At 40.5% G+C, this 21,899-nt stretch overlaps 2 protein-coding genes and 1 long non-coding RNA gene across 8 annotated transcripts in view; 1 reads left to right on the forward strand and 2 right to left on the reverse strand.

Moving 5' to 3' along the window:
* The window catches only part of NRDC (nardilysin convertase), a 31,595-nt gene extending 30,811 nt beyond the window's left edge, over window positions 1-784 (forward strand). Inside the window, exon 31 of the mRNA XM_082226718.1 lies at window positions 60-784. Coding sequence (XP_082082844.1) covers window positions 60-254 — 195 coding nt within the window. The 3' untranslated portion in view covers window positions 255-784. The remainder of the gene's footprint in view (window positions 1-59) is intronic.
* A 1,881-nt stretch (window positions 785-2,665) lies between these two features.
* Window positions 2,666-21,899, reverse strand: part of OSBPL9 (oxysterol binding protein like 9) — a 62,443-nt gene continuing 43,209 nt past the window's right edge. For 4 of the 6 annotated variants that reach the window (XM_082226727.1, XM_082226723.1, XM_082226726.1 and 1 more), the window contains 16 exons: window positions 20,246-20,284; window positions 13,886-13,979; window positions 12,746-12,850; window positions 12,005-12,164; window positions 10,534-10,646; window positions 9,999-10,117; window positions 8,464-8,549; window positions 7,290-7,464; window positions 5,854-5,938; window positions 5,560-5,670; window positions 4,650-4,713; window positions 4,417-4,557; window positions 4,215-4,293; window positions 3,745-3,836; window positions 2,985-3,120; window positions 2,666-2,900 (listed from right to left, as the gene is read on the reverse strand). In XM_082226727.1, coding sequence (XP_082082853.1) covers window positions 2,826-2,900; window positions 2,985-3,120; window positions 3,745-3,836; window positions 4,215-4,293; window positions 4,417-4,557; window positions 4,650-4,713; window positions 5,560-5,670; window positions 5,854-5,938; window positions 7,290-7,464; window positions 8,464-8,549; window positions 9,999-10,117; window positions 10,534-10,646; window positions 12,005-12,164; window positions 12,746-12,850; window positions 13,886-13,979; window positions 20,246-20,284 — 1,674 coding nt within the window. In that variant the 3' untranslated portion in view covers window positions 2,666-2,825. The remainder of the gene's footprint in view (window positions 2,901-2,984; window positions 3,121-3,744; window positions 3,837-4,214; window positions 4,294-4,416; window positions 4,558-4,649; window positions 4,714-5,559; window positions 5,671-5,853; window positions 5,939-7,289; window positions 7,465-8,463; window positions 8,550-9,998; window positions 10,118-10,533; window positions 10,647-12,004; window positions 12,165-12,745; window positions 12,851-13,885; window positions 13,980-20,245; window positions 20,285-21,899) is intronic. The other 2 variants (XM_082226728.1, XM_082226724.1) reach the window with 1 other exon arrangement.
* On the reverse strand, window positions 16,623-19,516 carry LOC309534577. The gene is made up of 2 exons (XR_014220794.1): window positions 19,400-19,516; window positions 16,623-19,133 (listed from the first exon to the last, which is right to left on the reverse strand). It is a non-coding gene; the product is annotated as an uncharacterized lncRNA (long non-coding RNA).

Genomic DNA, 21,899 nt, shown 5'->3' on the forward strand with positions numbered 1-21,899 from the left:
CTGCATTTTGTTTGTTGTGAAATTTATCAGCTGGTAACTTTGCTATTTTGAAATTGCAGGTGGTTGGATTTGGAATACATGAAGGTGATACAGAAGCTTCGTCTCTCACTAATGTTCACAGTCCCTCATGCAATGAAATACCTCAGCTAATGTTTTTGGACTCTTCGTCTTTGACCGATATCACTTGTATCAAGGACATCAAAGTGTATACATCAGCACTCAATGTTCTCCCATACCATAAGATATTGAAATAACTCATCTCGGAGTGCTATAACGTGTAGTACAAGTTCTCTACTGAGCAGCTTGGGGAGTCTGCTTTAGTACAATGAATCCAACCTATCATGCTTTCTGGAAAACACGTAGCATAATACCTTCCACTGTCTTAAGTAATCTGCTACATGCATGTCCTTGAAGAGAGAAGGCATAAGCAAGTGTGTTCTTGGTGAAGTGGGTAAAATATAGGAAGATTAAAATCTTACATCAAAATAAAGGGCTGGACCCACCAGCAATCTAATGTATTAGGTCTTTTTGTTTGGAGTGCTATTTACGTAGATAAAATGGGGTCAAGTTGAAGTATCGGGTATCAAGTCCCCAAGACATTTTGTGTTTTGTTTGGGGAACAGAAGTGATTTAACAGGATTCTCTGGAGAGGAGTTGATTCCTTAATAAATCTGCCTGTCTGTGACAACATCCTTGGCCTTAAAAAAAGGAAATAAGAACCATTTGCATGAGAATTCAGGATGAGTGCTCAGATACCATGTGCAATAAACTAATGAGATCTCAAGTTCTGGTTTTTTATGTACAGGCTGTTAGATGGACTGCAGAACCCCTTAACTTTGTATTAACTTTAATTTTAGAAAGTGTAGCCCTTGTTGAAGGAAATGCAATGCTGTTAATTTGATTACAAGTTTGGAAGACAGCCTACTTCAGCTCACAAGACCCTCCCTATATAAACAACTATATATACAGCTCAGGCCCCATAGATTTAGATTTTCTAAATTGATTGCCTGCAATGGGACACATTCAAATGTGGATTCTCCTGTGGATAATAACAGTTTGTCATATAAAGCTTTACAAAGACCAAACCAAGCCAGACAGTTCTACTGAGTTTTTAAGGGAAAGGAGAACTCAAGACAGCCCATTCTGTACTGAGAGAATGGGTGGGATAGGGTGCCTAGGGCAGGCTAGCCTATCTGCAGCTTCTATATGCCCAAGCAACACCAGTGCATTCAGCTGGGGTTGAAGAGGCTCTATAAGCAAAGTAATGTACACCTTCTTACCCAGTCAGTCCCCGTCCTCCAGTAGAACAACAGTAAGAAACTGGACAGAAGGAAGTGATGCCTCAAATAACCCTACCACCCATTTTCAGTGCAGAGTAGGGGTTGTCTGGCTCCATCCCACCTCAGAGAATCTGCTAAACCCAAAACACAAGCTTGCATATGCTATATAGCCCCATTATACAAAGACTATAAAATGAGGCAGTGATTTTGCACAGAATTTAAGAGCAACCCATGACAACTCTTAATCAGCTTGCTTCACCCAGCTTTCCTACTCAAATCAGCTCTTATGCATCTCACCTAGCTAACTCAGCCTGTTGCACTCACAGACTGTCTCATAAGGGAAACAACTGACTATATACATTTGTCCCAGTACCACAAGAGTTTTCAATAGTGATTCTACAGTGGGTATTAGGCAGCTGCAGCACCAGAGTAAAAGCACAAGTCACTCAGATTACCTTGATTCTGGATACAGCACATATTAAAGCAGTAGGGTTTTTTTGCTATTTAATCATAACTGGTCTGGTTGGTCACCCTACCAGAGCATTTATGTTTTGCCTATATAATGTTTCTGGCCAAGTCTAGTTACCAGTCTAGAAGACGAAAGGAAAAAGAGAGGCTAGTAAAAGCCAGCTGACTGCGTTCAACGCAATTAGCAGAAACAGGAATGCAGTAAAATTGGTTTCAACACAAGTGCTTGGGTCAAATTGCGACCAACCATCTTCTGAACTACTAGCACTGCTGAACAGAAGAACCTGGTTAATTAGATTGTGTTTGTAATCATATTTCAGATGACAACCGTATATATAAGAGGTTGCTTTTGTTTGCTTGTATCTCACATATTGCCCTGGGTTTTCAAGTGCATATGAGTATATCCCTGTTTAACAGCAAAACACATTCTTAGCATTGTTTAACTTGAATATAATGCTCTTTCAAAGCATTATTGCTGTGAAAAGGTTTACTCTGGAATAAAACAATGTATACAATTGAAAATCTATTTTATGAAGCATTATAGATGCACCAGCAGGAACCAAATGGTAATCTAAAATTACATTTTAGTTTCTAAAAATACCAAAGTTATTTTGGGGAAACAATGAAATGCCAAAAAAATGATTTCTTTAAAAAAAACCCAAAACATACCAGTTGGTATCTTGCATTTTCTAAACTGGCAAAATGAATCCTCATATTTACACAAATTAACTGGCTCTAATGAAATAAAGTCATGTATTTGTAGGATGCCAGAATCATATGTAACTGGAATCAAATGCCCCATTGCACCTTTTACAGCAGTGGTTAAAACATATATGATGGGGATCAAGCCCAGGTTAATTCTTCTAGAAGCATGGGAGGTCAGACAGGAAAGGCCAATATAAATTACTGCTACACAGTCAAGGCTCTTCCTGTTTTAATTGTTCGCTGCATCAGTGAATCCAGTATCCCTGAGATAGGAACTGTAACTGGAGGAGACAGGCTCTCCAAAAGAAGAGTACTTGAAAGTTACAACTATCGCCACTAAGCCAAGGCTTCAACTTCATACAGGTGGTCCACTTAATATTTACTGGCAGCAAGTCGCTTGAGTAGTGGTTCATCATAAACCCAGCATTCGCCATCTTCATGGAATAGCTGGAAGAGAAGAGTACTCAATTAATAGTGTCACAGGAGGAGCAGGGAGATTTACAAAGGTACTGATTATTGACTAAAACATACCCGTGTCTCCCATGGAATCTCTTTCTCCTTTCTGGCTCTGGCTTCGGCTCTTTGTCTTTCTTCAAGCCTATGCTTTGCTTCAGTAGCTGAATCAATGTCTCTGATCTTTAAGTTGTAAGTTACATCTTTCCATAAGCTAAAAAAATAATAATATTTATACAACATGATACAAAACTCATTTCTTATTGCAGGTTTAGGAGAAAGATTTTAAACTAAGGTGAAGGGAAAATCCACGAAGGAACATAAATAGGCAGATGGCCAATTTTGTTTCAAAACCTTGATAACTGACATTCATCCCATGTTACAGCTCATAATCCACATTATTTGCAATAAATAAATAATGATTTATTTCCTAGTATGTGATTTTTTTTCACATAATACAGCTAAACAATGCACTTGTTCTATCAAAATATAGAGGTGAAGTAACTGATATTTAATTTCAAGCAAATTAGATTTATGAGACCCAGAGTCTCTTCTGCATATATAAGGGATCCCATTTACAGAAAAGACAGATCCAGCAGAGGCTATTGCAGGAGGAAGGGAGAAGCATTTTGGTGATTCCTCTGTAACCAGTCCCCTGCCCCAGGGGACCTAGGTGGAAGGAGGAGTCCGCAAACACACCAGCTTTCCCTCCCTGTTAATTCCAGTAGGAGTGTCATGTGAGGGAAACTGTGCTGGCAAGAATTCAGGATACAGGCCACTAACCTCTATTTACCTGAAGGTCTGGGTTTTAGTAGGGAGGAAGAAGAGTTATGCTTACCAGCGGGATTCGTATTCTTCTTGATCTTCTAGTTTTCTTACTTTCTTCTTAATGATAGGCATTTTCTTGGTATCTATAAAGACTACATTCTCCTAAAGAAAGAATAGCACTATTATTATTTATATTTTCAATTTGTTCACCATCTAGGTTTTATTTATCATTAAGTTTTGCAAAATTTCTCTGGCGCAATTAAATTTCACAGCAGAGATGCCGTCAGCTGCCATGGCCTAGCATCAATATCAGCCCCCAAATATGCTGAGCCTCAACCAGCAAGAAGCGCAATTCACTCGGCTGGCCCCCTGGGATGTTAAATCCATTAAAAGGCTTTTGGGCTGAAGCCAATTTACTAGCAACAGGAAAAGGCATTCAGATGACATGCTTTGGATAATCAGTATTTTCTTTGAGTGCCACAACATGTTCCTCTAGTCTAGCCTATTGATTAAAACAAAACAGAAAAAGGGATGATTTACCCCAGTTGCATGTTTGGCATACATGACACCATTCCATTCTCCTTCAACTGAACAGAAAGATTTCTTGTCATTAGGAGAACTAAAAGAAAAGATAAAAAAACAGGATCCATCACTACTAATAGTATTCATGTCTTGTGTCTTATTCTCTTACTACCACAAGTATGAAATGAGTTTGTTGCTTAAAACTCCTGAATATACTTACAAGATTTCTGCTGTAACTCTGTGCTTTTTCCCACCATAGAAAGGTTTCGTGTGGAAGATTATGGTAGCATTATAGCCTGTCTTGGAGCAGCTAATGTTGCATTCTCCTCCCAGCTCTATCCATGGCACTGTGAGAATAGATCTGTCAAGGTAACAGAAGATGCCCTTAAAGAGTTAGGAAAAGAAACATTTGCTATCATAAAATAAATTGCCGAAAAGTGTGAAGTCACTTACCTCCCGTAACCATTGGGGAATGTTAGAATATAGTGCTCATCATAATCTAGGCATGATACACACCCTGCAAGAGAATAGGGCATTTTAAGAATAAGACAGTATTTTCATATGAAATAAGATGACAAAGGACCACAGAAGAATAAAAATGCTGCCATGAAAATCTTGGCTGTAAGTTATTTTCCGTTGAAGAACTAAGTCAATGGAACCAGAAAAGAGAACCTATGCACCTGCCCCTTGAAATGTTTTGGGCATTTCACAGTTCCCTCTCCCACCACCTTTGTAGTTCTTAATTTATGATAGCATAATGAAAAGAAATGGCAGCATATCTGAATCTTTAATCATTGTTCTCTGAATTCCCCCCAAAGGTCCAATAAATCTATTTCCTGTTTGCCCCATTACTTTTTGCTCTGTTGCCATGTTTTAAGAACAAACATGCAAGACAGTGCAACAACAGCCATACATTTAATATTATCAATTGCAGTAGCTGCACTCTATGAGGTCTGGGCAGACGATTTTCTGATCCCTGCGGCCCAAGTGGTTCCCTTCCCCCTTAAAACTGGAAATGGGGATCTTCTACAGACAATACACCTGCTGAACTATGTGCCCCATAGTTAATGCCAGTCATATTGTGACTTCAGTTCTCTTGGGTCAGTTGATGCCTTGTGGACTTAAAGCCAAAAATACATGGTATCAGGATGGGCTGGAGCCTTTGCAAACATTGCTGCAGGCAATCAGTATACAGTGAGACATTTTCTATAATGAAAAGCAAGACGCAAAGAATTCTGTATTGGTTTGTGACTACTGCTGTGATTGCCACCAGCCTTCAACGAGAAATGTTATCCAGCATGAAAAAATAATTCATCAAATACTTTCTTATAAATACATTTATTTAGAGAATATTTAGACATACCTTGGCCTATATTATGAACGCCAATAGACATTCCCAGGAACTTTGACTTAGTCCAGATGTGGGCATTGAACTGTATTTTCTTGCTAGAGCATTCTGCATAAAATGCTGAAACTTAAGGACAGAAAGAAATGGTAAACTATAAAGCAATAAATTCAGCATAAAACACCTGCAAAGCACAAACTGATATTTATTATTTACTTCCCAAGTAAAAAATCAGCAGCAAAACCCAACACTGACTAAACACCAGCCTTAAAACAGAGGTTTTAATAATCTGCAATAGGCTTCTTCACTTACTTGGAGGGTGGTGAGAAACTTGTTCCGCTACAAATGCTACACTGTTTTGAGTAACCCATGGAAGTGGTCCATCTGCCAGAGTTTCCTATAAAGAGGTATTCCAATGTTACATGATATACAGTCTTTTAAACACATATACTGAGGTATTCAGATGTGTTCCCTACCTAAATCTTCCAAGGATGCACAGAATAAAGGGTAAAATACACAAGGGCACAATGTATGCTATTACTTAGGATGTGCATGATTTGTATGCCTAGGAAGAGACTGTGAAATAAATTTGGGCACACAGTATGACTTGCACAGTAGAGGAAGTGCATTACAGCATGATGTGTAGACATCACATGGGTATGGTCTATGTAATCAGCATCTATGGGTATGACAAGGGAGGCGGGCCTGAGCATTCCAGGTCAAATACCATGCGTGGTGTGGGAAATGTCTGCATAGGATTAGAAGGCATCATCCAGTGGTGGACAAACTTTGTTCCACAAAATTTACTCTCAGATTGGATGCACCAACTAGGAAAAGTCATTGCATTTGCCCACATATGAAGTATCATTTAGAAAATGTGCTCTCTCCCAAAATGAACAATGTGAAGCAAACTAGTCTGGAAAGGCCCTCAATGCTATCTACAAGTCCCCCATTTAAAATGCAGCCTCATTTTAATAGTAGCCCATAAAACAAAACCATAAGGGGAGGGAAACATAAGCGTCAGACTGAGTCCAAACCAAAGGCCAGGCGGATCAGCTCTGTCTTGCAGGCCCTGCGGAAAGATGTCAAGTCCCACAGGGCCCTAGTCTCTTGTGACAGAGCGTTCCACTAAGTCGGGGCCAGTACTGAAAAGGCCCTGGCCTTAGTTGAGACCAATCTAACCACTTTGCGGCTTGGGACCTCCAAAGTGTTGTTATTTGTGGACCTTAAGGTCCTCCATGGGGCATACCAGGAGTGGCGGTCCCGTAGGTACAAGGGTCCTAGACTGCATAGGTCAATAAAGTATGATGTAACTCTGGGAGACCTAGATTCAAATATTCACTCAACCATGAAGCTCAGTGGGTAACCACGGGCCAGTCACTATTTATTCTATCTCACAGGGTTGTGAGGATAACATGGGAGGGGGAAAAACATGTATGTAGTCTAGAGCTGCCTGGAGGAAACGTGGAATATAACTGAACTAAATGCTAGACAAATTACTTAGAAAGATATCCTGAGAAAGTGATCAAAAGACAGATGGCACAGTATGAGACAGTATGAGGTCTGACGCTGAATAAGAAAAATTAAATTTCTCAAGCTCTGGGTTATTCAAGGCACCTTGAACTTAAAAATGGTGAACTGTCCCTTCCTCTCAACAAAATGGAAATGAGAGTTAAAGCTCTTATGAAATGGCTGAAATTAAAAAAAGTTGCATTTTGTAAACAAAATGTTAAGTAATTTTTACTAACCATAGTTTCTTCTTGTTCCACACTTGGCAGCACCCAGTGACACCGGAATATTTCTCCCAGGATGGGATTGTAAGGCTTCTTAGCAACAGACCCTTTTCTTCCTGCATGGAAAGCTGAGAGGTACCACTTTACCACCTGAACCATTCGGTCCTTTGGATCTTTTTGGTCACTAATACTAGAGAAGACATAACAGGATAACAAAATATTTTTTTTAAAAAATTGAAACCACAAAAAAGTTATTCAAGATGTTTAAAACCGGGCTGAGAGAAAAAAAATCTAACTGATGATTTAGGTAAAGGTAAAGGTACCCCTACCCGTATGGGCCAGTCTTGACAGACTCTAGGGTTGTGCGCTCATCTCACTCTAGAGGCCGGGAGCCAGCGCTGTCCGGAGACACTTCCGGGTCACGTGGCCAGCGTGACGAAGCTGCCCTGGCGAGCCTGCACCAGTGCAGCACACGAAATGCCGTTTACCTTCCCGCTATAAAGCGGTATCTATTTATCTACTTGCACTCGAACCGCTAGGTGGGCAGGAGCTGGGACCGAACGACGGGAGCTCACCCCGCTGCGGGGATTCGAACCGCCGACCATGCGATTGGCAAGTCCTAGGCGCTGAGGTTTTACCCACAGCGCCACCCGCGTCCCACTAACTGATGATTTAGCTGCACATAAAAGACCTTACCATTCCTACCTGTAAGATAAAATGCTTTACCAGCAATGTAAAACTAGCTGCCCAGTTTCAGTCCCAATACAGTGGTACCTCGGGTTACATTCACTTCAGGTTACAGACTCCACTAACCCAGAAATAGTACCTCGGGTTAAGAACTTTGCTTCAGGATGAGAACAGAAATCGTGCAGCGGTGGCGCAGCGGCAGCAGGAGGCCCCATTAGCTAAAGTGGTGCTTTAGGTTAAGAACAGTTTCAGGTTAAGAACGGACCTCCGGAACAAATTAAGTACTTAACCCGAGGTACCACTGTATTGCTAGAGGCAGCTGGATCTGCCTAACAAGTAGGCAGCAAATCATGTATATGTTCAAATTAGATCATGGTCCGTAGACAAAAATGCATCCACTGAAGTGGAGCTGTGCACCTACGTGCTTGGATTCCGTGCAAATGAATATAAGGCTCGCACTACTGCAGGTATATAAGCTGTATGAAAACAAAATTGAGAATACCTTACAAATAAGTCTGGATGTGCAAAGAAGTCTGCATACATTTCTAAAAGTGATCTTCTTTCCAAAATAAAAGTTGGAAGAACCACCTGAGGAAAGAAACACACAAGACTCTTAAGGATTTGATTATCTAAAAAACACTTACCGTATTTTTTGCACCATAACACTCACTTTTTTCCTCCTAGAAAGTAAGGGGAAATGTCTGTGCGTGTTATGGAGCGAATGTCTGCGGGTGGCGGGGGGGATCTGCTGCAGTCGTGAGCAGAGGATCCATGGTTCCCCTTCCTTCCCTCCTCCGTGGTTACAAAGCATGGATCCACATGGATCATCAGGATTTTTGCACTGGGCTACTCCAAACTCACTGTCAGATCACGTGTCTGTGGCCACAGCATGAACCACAAAAATCATATGTCCACTATTTCATTTAGAATATTTTTTTCCTTGTTTTCCTCCTCTAAAAACTATGTGCGTGTTATGGTCTGGTGCGTGTTATAGAGCGAAAAATACGGTAAGTCTTAACGCTGCTCAAAACTGCTTAAGCATAATTTGACATTTGTAAGGGTCAGCACTTACTGATGGTACCACACTTAGTTAAAAGGCAGATGGTCCTTTCCAGTACAGGATTATTATTATTATTTTACACAATACATCCAAGAAACTTTAAAAGGAGGGACATAATATACTTCTGGTTTGTGATCAGCCTATTGCAAAAGAAGGAACCTATTATGTGCCTAACATTGTTTATTAAAAGAACAGCCCAGAATGTTGAGCATGGGAGATAATCCAAAACAGAAACAACATTGGAAACTCTGTTCATTTCACCTGTTTGGAGATGTGTGAAATCACTACTCATCTCAGTTTAAAGGCAATAAATAATGAACATGCTGCTCAATTGGGCCTGATTTGCTCTTCAGTATGTAATGGTAAGCCAGCCAGGTAACTGGCTTAAGCATTACTAAAAAAACAGCACTCACCGTGAGCAGAAACCAAGGCTTAGTCCTTGTAATTTTTGAATTTCATATTAAAATTCTTTACTTATTACTTGTGAGTTTTTTTAAGACTATGACTTACTATCATATGTGGATGAGATCAATAAAAAACCGTAAGATTAAGTCTCCATGAAATCAAGTGCTCCAGTCAAATTAATTTCAATGAGGCTGAAACAGGCCTAACATTAAATGCTGAAGCAACTATGGCAAGCCCACGCCCCCCCCCAAAAAAAAAGTCAGGAGCCCTTAGGAGAGGGAGAGCTTTGGGCTGCAGTGTGGACAGCGCATCTTGTGCAAATATCATTGTAAGAGTGCAGCAACTAGATGCCACCCTGTGTTGAATTTGAGCATGTAACGATCCATGCCATTGAAGAGATTACTTACAAACAAGTTTGTGCAGGTTTAACACATGCAGATTCAACAATCATAGTTAGGATTTGGGATAGAGGAGATGCAAAATTGATTTATTTGATGACGGAATACTCTTGCACTCAAAGCAATTAAAGCCACTAACTGCTCAAACTCCATGGACCTCCTTTTGACTCTTACCTTGGTTAAATCCATTCCTAACCTAACTTGTGACAAAAGATGCATGATAACGCTCTTGTGTTCTTCCACAGACTCCCCTTCATTATCGTCATCTCTATCGTCAAGGGGATCAAACAGATCTGTAATAATAAACTGCATTCAACACATGCTTCACTGAAGAAGTAGAAAACATTCAAATAATAAAAATCTAATTAAGGGGTGGGGAACCTGTTTGCCTTAATTTCATGTGTGTGAGAGAAAATGAGGAAGAAGGTGGCAAAAAGAGGGAGAGAAAACAAGGGCTCTGCCCCCCCCCCACTGTCAGCCCAAGTGGGGGAAGGTTCCCCACACCTTATCAAATACGCCAAGATAGGCAAACATTGTTTTTTCGCCTTAACAATAGCAGAGATATTGAAAGCAAGCATGCAGATAAAGATTAATTTATCCTCGCTACTTAGCATAGAGAAGAAAAAGGAGTCTTTTGTAGTATCTATACATGCTTCAATTTGTAGCAAAGCGCTGTTGGGGTCCTGGATGGTTTGCGGACTTCTCTTACCAGCATCATTTGTCCCATTAGACATGGAAGAGTTGAGGGACTCTGTTGTGTCTGGGCGCTTCATACTACTTCCTGTGCTGCTACGAGTTAGGATTGCCCCAGGCCCTGAAGAGCTAAAGAAAGATACAAAGCATTTTAGACCATTTCAAACACGATAAGGATGTGAAGAACTCCCACACTTGGGGAATGGCTGAGAAACACTAAAATCCAGGGCAGATAAAGAGCAGCTTTAAGGTATGGAAAAGAGACCAAAGGAAGGCCAATAGTTCACTTTCATTTAGCATTTTAAAAGGTTTAAGGATTGTAGCCAGAGGTTAAGCCTCCAAGAGTCTGCTGACCCACAAGAGAGGCTTTTCAGGGAACACAGGGGGCTGCAGTGGGTAAAAAAGGAAACCTCTGTTGTGTTCAGCAGCCTTCCACTTCCTTAATTTATAAATAAAAGTTCTTTACATATATTATCAGAATTTACCTGCCATTACCCTATGTTGTTGGTCACTTTGACAGGCAGGTCAACTGCCTGACATCATAGTGGCCCAACTACAAAGGAAAAAAACTGGAGCACACTCAAAGTGCACTGATTCTTTCCTTACAAGGAAAATACCTGCAGTGGGAGTTGTACTTAGTGCTGATAGAAACCCCTACTTTTGGCAGGGACCGCCCTCAGGAGTTCCCAAGTGGAACCAATCCCAGTGAAGCCTGTATTTGTCACCAAATTTAAAGGGCACCAAATTAAAACTCTGCCTGCCAGGAGCACTCTTAATTGGTTCCTTTGCAGCTTTGTTTTTGACTGCCATTACATTTGACACCAGGGGTGGGAGGAACTGTCTCTGTTGAGCAAATTAGGACACCCGCCAGGCCAAATTAGGCCTGTATATGGTGGGTCAGATTTAGCAGAGTTTAAAGGCTAGATGGCTATAGGCAACTCACTACTTAGTTGATGGCTGAAGTCTATGAACTGAGGAACACCTCTGTGCACCACACAGCAGCTCATGAATAAAACGTCAATTTCCATTAGCTTGTATAAGAAATTGTGCAATTTTCATATCCACGCAGGGCATAATGTTGGCACATTATAGTTGCTTCATTCACAGTATGAATTTTAAAAATCGGAATTGTTCTTAATTTGTATTTTTAAGAAAGTGGAGTAAAAATCCTGGGTTAGATCCAACACAGTTTGATCTGTTGCCCACTTGTACAATGAAGCTTATCTTTCCTTTCTCGCTCCCCTGCACCCTCTTAAAATCTGCTCCGGAGGGTCTGGGGATCCTGTGGAACAGCTTTTGAGGGCACAGAGGCAGCTGCAGGAGTGAGGTAAGAAACCATAAGTCCTGTTGTGCAAGCAGAAGGACATCACTGAGCACTGACCACTGTCTTAATGATTTCTGCTACATGCATGGAATGTGTTCAGTATATGTACCGACTTTGACAGTTCTCAAGGGAAAATAGTGTTCGTAGGCTTCCCATTACTTACTCCAAACATCTCTTTGGGGATGAGCTGCTTTGATAGAATTCATCAGCATCATAAAATTCATCTTCACTGCTGGAGTAAGAGAAATCTGGAACTGTATTTGGAGAAATATTGGCATGACTCGGAGAAGTTAAACTGCTGCTAGGTGCTGACTGGCCACTTCCTGTAACGATTATGCATATAAATGTAAAAAAAAACCAGTTTGTTGTTTCCAAACAAAACATAAGTAGCTAAACTTTTATTAGCTCATGAAGTTCAAGATCAATAATGATTTATAAATAGATCTAAACATAGTATCTTTTTAAAAGTAACGACAACAATCAAAGGAATGGAAGAGACCTGCAACAGAGGTGATTGGATGTAAGGCATGTCTCTCCCAACCAGCACACACCAACCAGCATTCCTGATTGTTGCAGGTTGGGGCGGATAGGAGTTCGAGTCCAGCAATGTCTGGAGGGCACCAGGTTAGCCACTTTGGTCTAGAACATCACCAGGGTTTTATTCCATCCACTTGGAAATAGTGGGAGCCTATGAAATCACCAATAAAGCATGTGCATCATGAAAAGGGGTACCATTCAAATCCTGATGTTGCGGTACTACAACACCCATCTGTTCCAGAGAGAACGGCCAATGGTCAGAAAGGATGGGGGTTGTATTCCAGCAACATCTGGAGGTCCACGGGCGCCCCACTCCCACCAAACTGTGGGAGTGTATTTTGAAACAAGATAAGCATTTGTGCTATACCTGTACTATTTGGTGTTGGAGTCTGGTGACTTCCAATTAATGCTACAACTGGTCCAACTGCCAGGGATGAAGGTCGCTGCTCTGATTTGCAAAGCTGGGTTGGTTCTAAAAGTTATTACAAAGTGACAAGTGAAATGGTGTAAGCAAAAATCCTGACGTATTCATGGTATCATCCTAGGCACAGAATGTATTCTGCTGTTCTACTCTCCGTGTGGGAAGATGAAAGCTCACTGCTCTACCACATTTACTAGTATAGTTGAGTATCTTTAATGCAAAGAACAGGCAATGAAGATAGGGAATGCAAACACACTACTATGTGAACTGATTATAAAAACACCACTTGTAAAAAGAAATCATTTAATTTGAGTACAAGAGGAAAGAGTCAAATATACTTCAGCGAGAGAATAAAGTTAGCTCATTTCCAAAGCAACAGCACAGCACAAATAGCTTATAAGCTACGTCCTTTATGCAACCACATTCAGCGAATACAGTGGTACCTTGGTTCCCGAACACCGCAAACCCGGAAGTGAGTGTTCCGGTTTGCGAACGTTTTTCGGAAGCCGAAAGTCCGACACGGCTTCCAATTTGAGTGCAGGAAACTCCTGCAGCCAATCGGAAGCCGTGCCTTGGTTTCCGAACCGTTTTGGAGGTCGGACTAAGTTTGAGAACCAAGATACCACTATATATGCATTCTACTGGGGTGGTTGTCCTTGCCAGCTCCACTCAACAACCCCACGCACCTGCCAACTCCCCCCCCCCGACAAAACCCTCCTCCCTTTACACTTCAACTATCCCTTCACCGCTTGCCCCAAGCCCCATCCTCTTTTAAAGGGGTGGTGCTTAGCCAAACTGCTTCGTGAAGCATCTCCCTCCCTCATTAAACAGCTTCCTTGGGTCGCCTGCCACCCACACTGCTAGCCTGTCTGCATGCTGTTCATCATGCTGGAATTGGTGTGGCGGCAGCCTAACATTTTTATGCATGTATGTAAGAAATAAAGGGATGCGGGGGGAGTGGGAGAAAGTGCATATAAAATAAATCACATTTGAGCGGAAACAGGGTATCTACTATTGATACTAAACATTAAATTTTCATAAGTTTCAGAAACAAACATTTCCACAAGTAGTTTACAAATACTATACCTGAAGGTAAGACAGTTTGGGTAGGCATTGTGCTGATCACTGAAGATTCCAATAGACTAGGTTGATATATTGCATCAACAGGATTAATAGTGCTCTACGACACAAAAAACAAATTAAACCTTTTTTGAGAACCACAGCGGTGTGTGCTCCGTGCAGGAACTTTCTTAATGCAATAGCAAATTCCTGAGAGAAATGCAAAGTGACAGAAGTACAGCAAATGTTCTCCAAGCATTAGTGGTCTGTACAGAATAGTAGTAGCAAGTTGAAAGTGAATTTAGTTAAGTGTAAATATAAATACTCTTATCATAAAACCCAGGAGTCCCAGCTTTAATTTTTAACGTACTGATGTGATAGCAACCCTAAAAGATGACAGACAATCTAGAGATTGTGGTTTATTCCTGCTTTCAGAAAAGATACTCAACAATTCCAGAAGTACTACTGAACATGGTGCCATAAGAATTTGTCAAGAATCTTGAACAGGAGTCACTATGAATATGTTTTATGACTCAGAGATTTCATTCTGCTCCTTTGCAGTTTGAGGGAAAGCATAATGCACTGTCTGATCTTGTTTCACACTAGTTCATTTTACGCTGAGACACAGTTCCGTTTATCTTTCCACCTTCAATTTTCTTTTTCAGAAAAGCAATTGTCCCTTTAATAATAATACCCCTTAAGACCTCCTCACACACTACCACACTTGCCAGATTCTGATGCAGGACTGATGTCACTTTGATCAGGACAGGAAATTAACATAGTGCATCAACTGTCACTATTTTAAAGGGGAAAAGACTATAATACTTTCAGCAAGTTGAAAAACTGATGAAACTGAAAATTTCCAGTATATGGCGGGCTCGGTATTCATATGTTAGGGTTGCCACAAATCCAGAATTTCCCAGACATAGCTGGTATTCGGCCCTATTAAACAGCGCCTGGGCAGAAATTGCTGGAATGTCTGGGAAAATCCAGACATATGGCAACCCATGTTGGAAATGGGAGATTTTGGCAAATTTCATTAAAAAGAGCTAAAGGCTTCTCTGTTTATTTAGATTTGGGGGTGGGGGAGAACAACGCAACTTCAGCAAAAACAAAAAAAAGCTTAACAACTTTTTTGTCTGGATTTTCACTTTTTGAAATATGGCAACCCTATCATATGTGCCCTCATTATACATGTAACATCTACTAGGATAGATCTGCTTCAAAGAGTAGAAAAATGAAGGTAGTTGGGTATATGATGGGTACGGATGTGGGGCTCTGGTCACATGTTATGTGGTACAAGTGAAGGCACACAAAGATCCACCATACTAAACAAACTGCAAGTGATGCCTTTGGGAAACAGCTGACTTTTCATTTTGTTCAAATTCTGTCAGCAGAGTTCTAAATGTGTGGGTTAAATACAACTGAAACACCTTTACTGATATTTAAAAACTAAACCTAAAACAATCCCGCCATTTGCAGAGCACACGGTCAGAAAGAAAACAAGGTAAGGCTAGAGCAGTCAGCAACCTGAAAACTCGGCAGACAACACAATCTGATAAGATTCATTTAAATCCAGATATTGTACAAGATTTCATATCAAAGAAAGATAAACCTAGAAAAACAGTAACTAAGAAGATTAGACACAGACTAAACCGAACGTGAGCTTCTTTCTGGAAAAGTAGGACAGCAACAAAAATAATAATGAGGAGTCCTTGAAGATATGAAGAGAAGGGGAGCATTTGAGGGTAGTACAAGCAGATAAGTTTTTCCTTTGCAAATGATTAGCAAGAGTGTTAGCTGGTTTTCTGCACACACATTGAAGGACTGTTGTGATAATATATGGGAACAACTCAGAACTTGAGAAATACGGTAACTTCAGCGGCAAGAAATGCTTCTTGCAGCAAGTAATCTCTTCCTGCTTTTAAAATGGCAATGGCTAAACTTTGGAATTAGCTTCCTGTGGAGGAAGAACTAGATATGGAACAGCTTTAAATCTATGCAGCACAATAAATTTACCATATTTTTCGCCCCATAAGACGCACTTTTCCCCCTCCAAAAATGAAGGGGAAATCGGGGTGCGTCTTATGGGGCGAATGCCTGCAAGCCTCGCGTGCCCGGCAGGAGGTCCCACCGGGTGCGCGAGGCTTGGGGCGGCAGCCTGTCGCCCGAAGCACGGGGAGCCCTCTGGAGGGCTCCCCCTGCTTCATGCGAGTGTCTGCAAGCCTCGCGCACCCGGCAGGAGGTCCCACCGGGTGCGCGAGGCTTGGGGCGGCAGCGGACTGCTTGCGCACACCTAGAAGCTTGGGGCGCGCTGAGCTCCGCACGCCCCAAGCTCCTGGAGTAGCGCAGCGCACCTGGGGGGGAAATAAAAATTTTTTCCTTTATTTCCCCCCCTAAAATCTAGGTGCGTCTTATGGGCCGGTGCGTCTTATGGGGCGAAAAATACGGTAAGCAACAGTAAAGGAGGGCATCCAATGCAACCAATCCACTGATGGATGGAATCTGCCAGTAGAATGGGAAGCGAGACACTCTTCAGCAATCTCCCTTCCCCCCCCCCAGCCTTCTAAATCTGTTCTGGGAGATGGGGGGACCCTCCAGTGCAGATTTAGAGGCAACGTGGGTAGATAGAGAATCTCCAAATGTTGCCCCCCTCTCCTATTCTGTGGCTGGATTCCTTTCATTAGTGGGTGAACAGTATTGGATACCACCCTAAATACTGGACAAGGCCAAATTGCTGTCAGTAAATGAAATTAATTAGAAATTATTTTGATCATTATCATTTTTAACTATTATAAAATAGCATTTGACTCTAATTTTAAATGCACTGAGGTTGTTTGGAAACTGACTTTATACAATAGAATCTGCTGTCAAAGATGAATGTTTGTTATGCCTCTAACTTCCAACATACTGGAATGATCGCCTTGATATATTTCGCCTTGATATTTTGCCCAGATCCTCACTGTACTAAAGCAGGGGTGGGGAAGCGGTGGCCCTCCAGTTGTTGGACTCCAACTCCCATCTATCCTGCCTAACATGGCCAATGGTGAGGGCTGATGGAAATTTGAGGTCAACAACATATGGAGGGTCACAGCTTGCCCACTCCTATTCTAAAGACTTTTATGGATCTTTGAAAATAATGCTTTACTGTTCAGTGTCAAAATGAGTTGTGTTTAAAAGTCAGTATTATTAATTCTACTAACACAAAAATCATGCCAGTTGAGAGAATGTGTTTGATGGCTAACTACCATGGCATTAGGCATAATTACGAGCACGGTTAGTTACTAATATTTTTCCCCATATCAAAGGAGAAATCTTGGTCCTCTCCTCCCACTCTAATAAATACTATCTCTAATTAATCTCAGAAGAGTATTTGTGAATGGTGTGCCTGAAGAACAGCAGTAAGGACGAAACAGTTGGGACAAAGAACTGGGAAATTCTGGAATCCTAATTCCTCAGTCCTTGTACCAAACACTACGTAATGTCAATACAAAGGCGTTGATTCCATAGTCGTCAAATCTAGTCAAGGTTTTGAAAGACATTATCAAAACCTGGTGATAATTCAACAGAGAACATTGACAGACTTTCAGACATCTGAAGTGATGATACCAAAATATTCATTTTCAGGCATTTCAATTTCATTCACCTCAGTTCCTTATTACATTATGATTATATTGGTACACTAGAGGATTTGTACTACATACTTGAGGGAAAAAGACTAGTCAGATTGTTACAGAACTAAAGAATCATATATTTTACTATGAGTACAATCAGGAAACAAGTTTTCAAAATTAAAACTACAATAGATGATTAGGAGGCTTTCATACTGAAAAAAAATCAAGCTAATTCAACACTGCAAATATCACGGTATGTTTTTAAAACATAGATACTCTTAATGCATTTTAAATTACAATATACTCATCTGAAAGTTATTTCAGACAAGTTAGAAGCACTATTGGCTGGAGTTTTAAGGACAACAGACCAGATATTCGGCTTGTTTTGGATAGAGTTGCACTCCTCAAACAGCATTATAGCTTTTCAACTTACATGTTAGATTATTGGAATTTGCTTTACATAGCACTGCCCCTTGAGACAATTGGGAGCTTCAATTGGTCAGAAATGCAAGAGTGAGGGTTCTGATGGGAGCTGTCCATTTTAGATCACATTGCACCTATCCTCTACCAACTTCACTGATTACCAATTTGCATCAAGTTTCAAGTCAATGTGCCAGCTATTATCTTCAGTGCCCTAAATGGTTTAGAACCAGAATCTGTACAAACAGAAAAGATAGCTAAATCAAGCCTACAAATGCAAAGTTTAACAAGTCTTTTCCAGCATTTTATATTGATAATTGTTACATCTTTGGATATTATGCTATACTGTATATTTATATATAGTACTTGGATTTTCTTCTCTATAAAGTTGTTGCGTTTATTGTACCTGGATTTTTTCTTATGTAAACTGCTTCGAGATATATTGATAATCTATAAATGACTTAAATAAATTAAGGCTTCTAGGATTTCAAGTCAAAAGTTTTCTTCAGGTAAACTAAATAAAACTGGATCATTCAATGCTGATGTTTTAGAAATAACTTGTTCATGTTAAGGACATTCAATCCTTTCTACAGGCTCTTCAGTGTTATTTTTAAAAGGTGTGTTATGCTATGTTGATTTCAAGCTTATCGGAAATAACATCTTGTGTTCCATGTGTTTGAAAAGCTTTCATTTAATTATAAACTCTGCCAAGTTTCAACATCCAGTCTTCACAGCCAGCCTCCTATTAATTAATCTACAAGCAACACCAATTAAAACACTAGAAAAGTAGAAGATTAATACATTGTGTATCTAAGGGTTCAAGCAAAAACAGATAAACATGACCGGAAATATTTTGAATCGTAATACAGTAACAAGTAAGTTTGAGAACTGGTAGGAGCTCAGTACTGTTTATATTGAAAACTCAAGAGGGCCAAGGCCTCATTTATTATGCTCATCACAAGAAATCTTGGCAATCGAGTTCCTTAACTGCAGATCTGCCATTCCTGAGTAATTACTATTCCTCTTAAAACTGCATTCTCCATTGCTCCCAGAATGCTGCAGTGTTTAGAAGTTATTTATAATCTATTGATTTGATGCTATGCACCCACATCTTATTTTCAAACTTGTCGTAGCAGAAAGGAAGAACTTGCTTTGAATTTCCACTTTTATAAGACAGAATCTCCTTTGAGACCATTAATAAATGCACATGAACTCATACAGTTAAGGGGCTACAGTGGTGCCTCGCAAGACGAAATTTATTCGTTCCGCGAGTCTTTTCGTCTTGCGATGTTTTTCGTCTTGCAAAGCACGGTCCGTCGCAACTGCGCCTCTTCAAGCGGCTTTAAGAAAAAAGCGAACAAACTCGCAAGACGTTTTCGTCTTGCAAAGCAAGCCCATAGGGAAAATCGTCTAGCGAAGCAACGCAAAAACCAAAATACCCTTTCGTCTAGCGAGGCATTCGTCTTGCGAGGCATTCGTTTTGCAGGGCACCACTGTATCCTTAAACTTTGCAAACTAGTTCACCAACTTTTCTTTATTTATAGGGGAAATCTCACTGTGACTGTCTTGTGATTCACTAGTGATATCATATACAGTATATAGAAGGTACTTTATATTCCCAACTTTATGGCATGATGAGGATTTTCTTAGAAATAGACCTACACTTACCCTACCAGACTGCAGTTACACTCGTGTCTCATGGGGTCCAACACTACTTTGTTTCCTGTAGTTCTAAGGGTCTTAAAATGTGTTTTTAAGTTTCAGCAACGAGGGAAATGGGCCATGAAGAAAGGTCCCAACTAGTTATTAAAATGTAGGGTCAACTAGAAAATAAGAAAAACAAGCTACTTCACATAACTGTTCTGCTCTTGTTTAAGCTAAAATGCCAATGTAAGTTCCTACCAATTTACAAACATTCAGAAGTCAGGAAAATGTATACAAATGGAAGACAGAAGTAAAGTTACATGAAGTATATACAACAAAGCAACATGACAGAAACTTCTAGCATGTATTTCAAAAGCAGTATTATAAAGAAATGTTATTCTGAAAGCACGTGCATTTCAGGTACAAGAAGAGTGACCAAGTTATCATCCCAGCTTTTCCCCATTGCGGGTTTAAATTTACTTCATTAATAAGAAATAGTGGTGATAAAAGCGAAGCTGGAATTTAATATTCTTAATTGTGATTTTTGAAGCTTAAGGAAAGTGACAACATATTGAGGAGACACCAGAAGATGTGACTAAGAAAAAGAATGTCAAAATTGAATGGAAGTTCAAGCCCCTGTGGCCACATGACTGCAGCTTTAACGTTCTGCCGAAATAAAGGGAGATTGAAAGATTAGATTTAAACTTACTATAAGTCCATCTGTGTGCTTCTCCTCATTACTTTGGTCCTTAAGGAAAAATGTTACAAATATTAACATATCAATTTTTTTACTAGATGCCATGACTTTGCTTATATGAGAATAATTGTTTCTCTCCAGAATTTTTTACTAGATGCTCTGAAAGTGAAATGTCTCTGAAGGAAAAGAAACCGATTAACCATTAGAAACCTTGCACTTTATAAGCCATTGGTATCTTCTTACAATAACTAGATACGTTTGCTATCATCTGAAGATAATAAAGGCTAACATATCAATACTGAAAAGCGCTTTCTGTCAGATGAATATAACACTGAAGAGGCATGCTGCTATGTATCTACTAGTTCTATTTATTGCCAAGTATCATGAAGAGGCCTGCACAAATGCTTAGACACTTGCAAGATATTTCTGTGACATGCAAGGTATTTCTGTGACATGCTCCTTGATGTTTTGGAAACTATCACCTGGAAAAAATTACAAGTCACTTAAAAGAAAAGCATGATAGCGAAGGGTTTATTTGGCCATGACTAAACGCCTCAGTACCAGTTAAATAAACCCCTCACAGGTGTATGCTTTCTCCTACCACAGGTTTTATCTCTGTGGTCTAGAGTAAGTATAATGCTAGCCAACCCTTCAAAAATGGTTAAGGGATTAGGTATAGGCTGTAGGATCATGTATTTTCCCTTCTTTCAGGTGCAAGGTTCCATCCTACTCCTCAGCTATACCTTAGCTGTGAATGAACTGTAATTCATCTTACATTCAAACTGCATCTCCCTATACAGTACAAATAATCCGTAGTTAACCAGAATACACCAACATTTAGCAGATTTTCCTTTTATGAAGTCTAGGATTCTCCTCGATACAAACAATGAACCAAATTATCCTACCCTTCTTCCAATGAACTCAGGGTGGAGTCCACGGTTGTCTTTTCCCACCCCGTATTAGTTTCATGGGCTGAACCCTGTTGGGCTGAGTATGCACCATTGGCCAAAGGTCACACGGTAAGCTTCATGGTTGGGGGAGGGATTGAACATGGTTTAACTGAGGAAGTGCCAACCAGAAATATCAGCTGGAAATTACTTCAAAATTTCATCATTGAGTAGGTACGAAAAGAGCACAGTGAAGGGACCTACTTGCCTGATGTCACTAGGCACAGAGTCCCAAAGTATAACTGCTCCCACACTAGAAGATTGCATATTATGTGGCACCTTTAACAGTGCCAGTTCTGGGGATCAAAGCAGCTGAGTGGGCACACATGGGGCAAGATGAAGCTGCAAGTAAAGTGGTACCAAGTTACTAAAGGCTTTACATACTAACAGTAACACCTTGAAGTTGGCCTGGTAGCAAACCGGCAACCAGTGCAGATCTCTGAGTAGAGATGTTACATGCTGAGAGGGTCTCAGTCCTGGCAGCAACCGTGTTGCAACATTCCTCACAAACTGTAGGCTTTTGGATTAAGAACAAGGGAAACCCCACACAGAGTGTACTGAAGCCATCCAATCTTGAAGTCACCAGTGGCTGAACTACCGTGGTCGAGCTCTGGGGGTCCAGAACAGCCATAGCTGTAGCACCAGTCACAGCTGGTAAAAGACTCTTCTAGCCACTGATGAAACCTGGGCCTCCAGGGACAGAGCTGGATACAGAAGCA

Source organism: Podarcis vaucheri, assembly GCF_965113315.1.
Source record: "Podarcis vaucheri genome assembly, chromosome: 6".
Classification (NCBI taxonomy): domain Eukaryota; kingdom Metazoa; phylum Chordata; class Lepidosauria; order Squamata; family Lacertidae; genus Podarcis; species Podarcis vaucheri.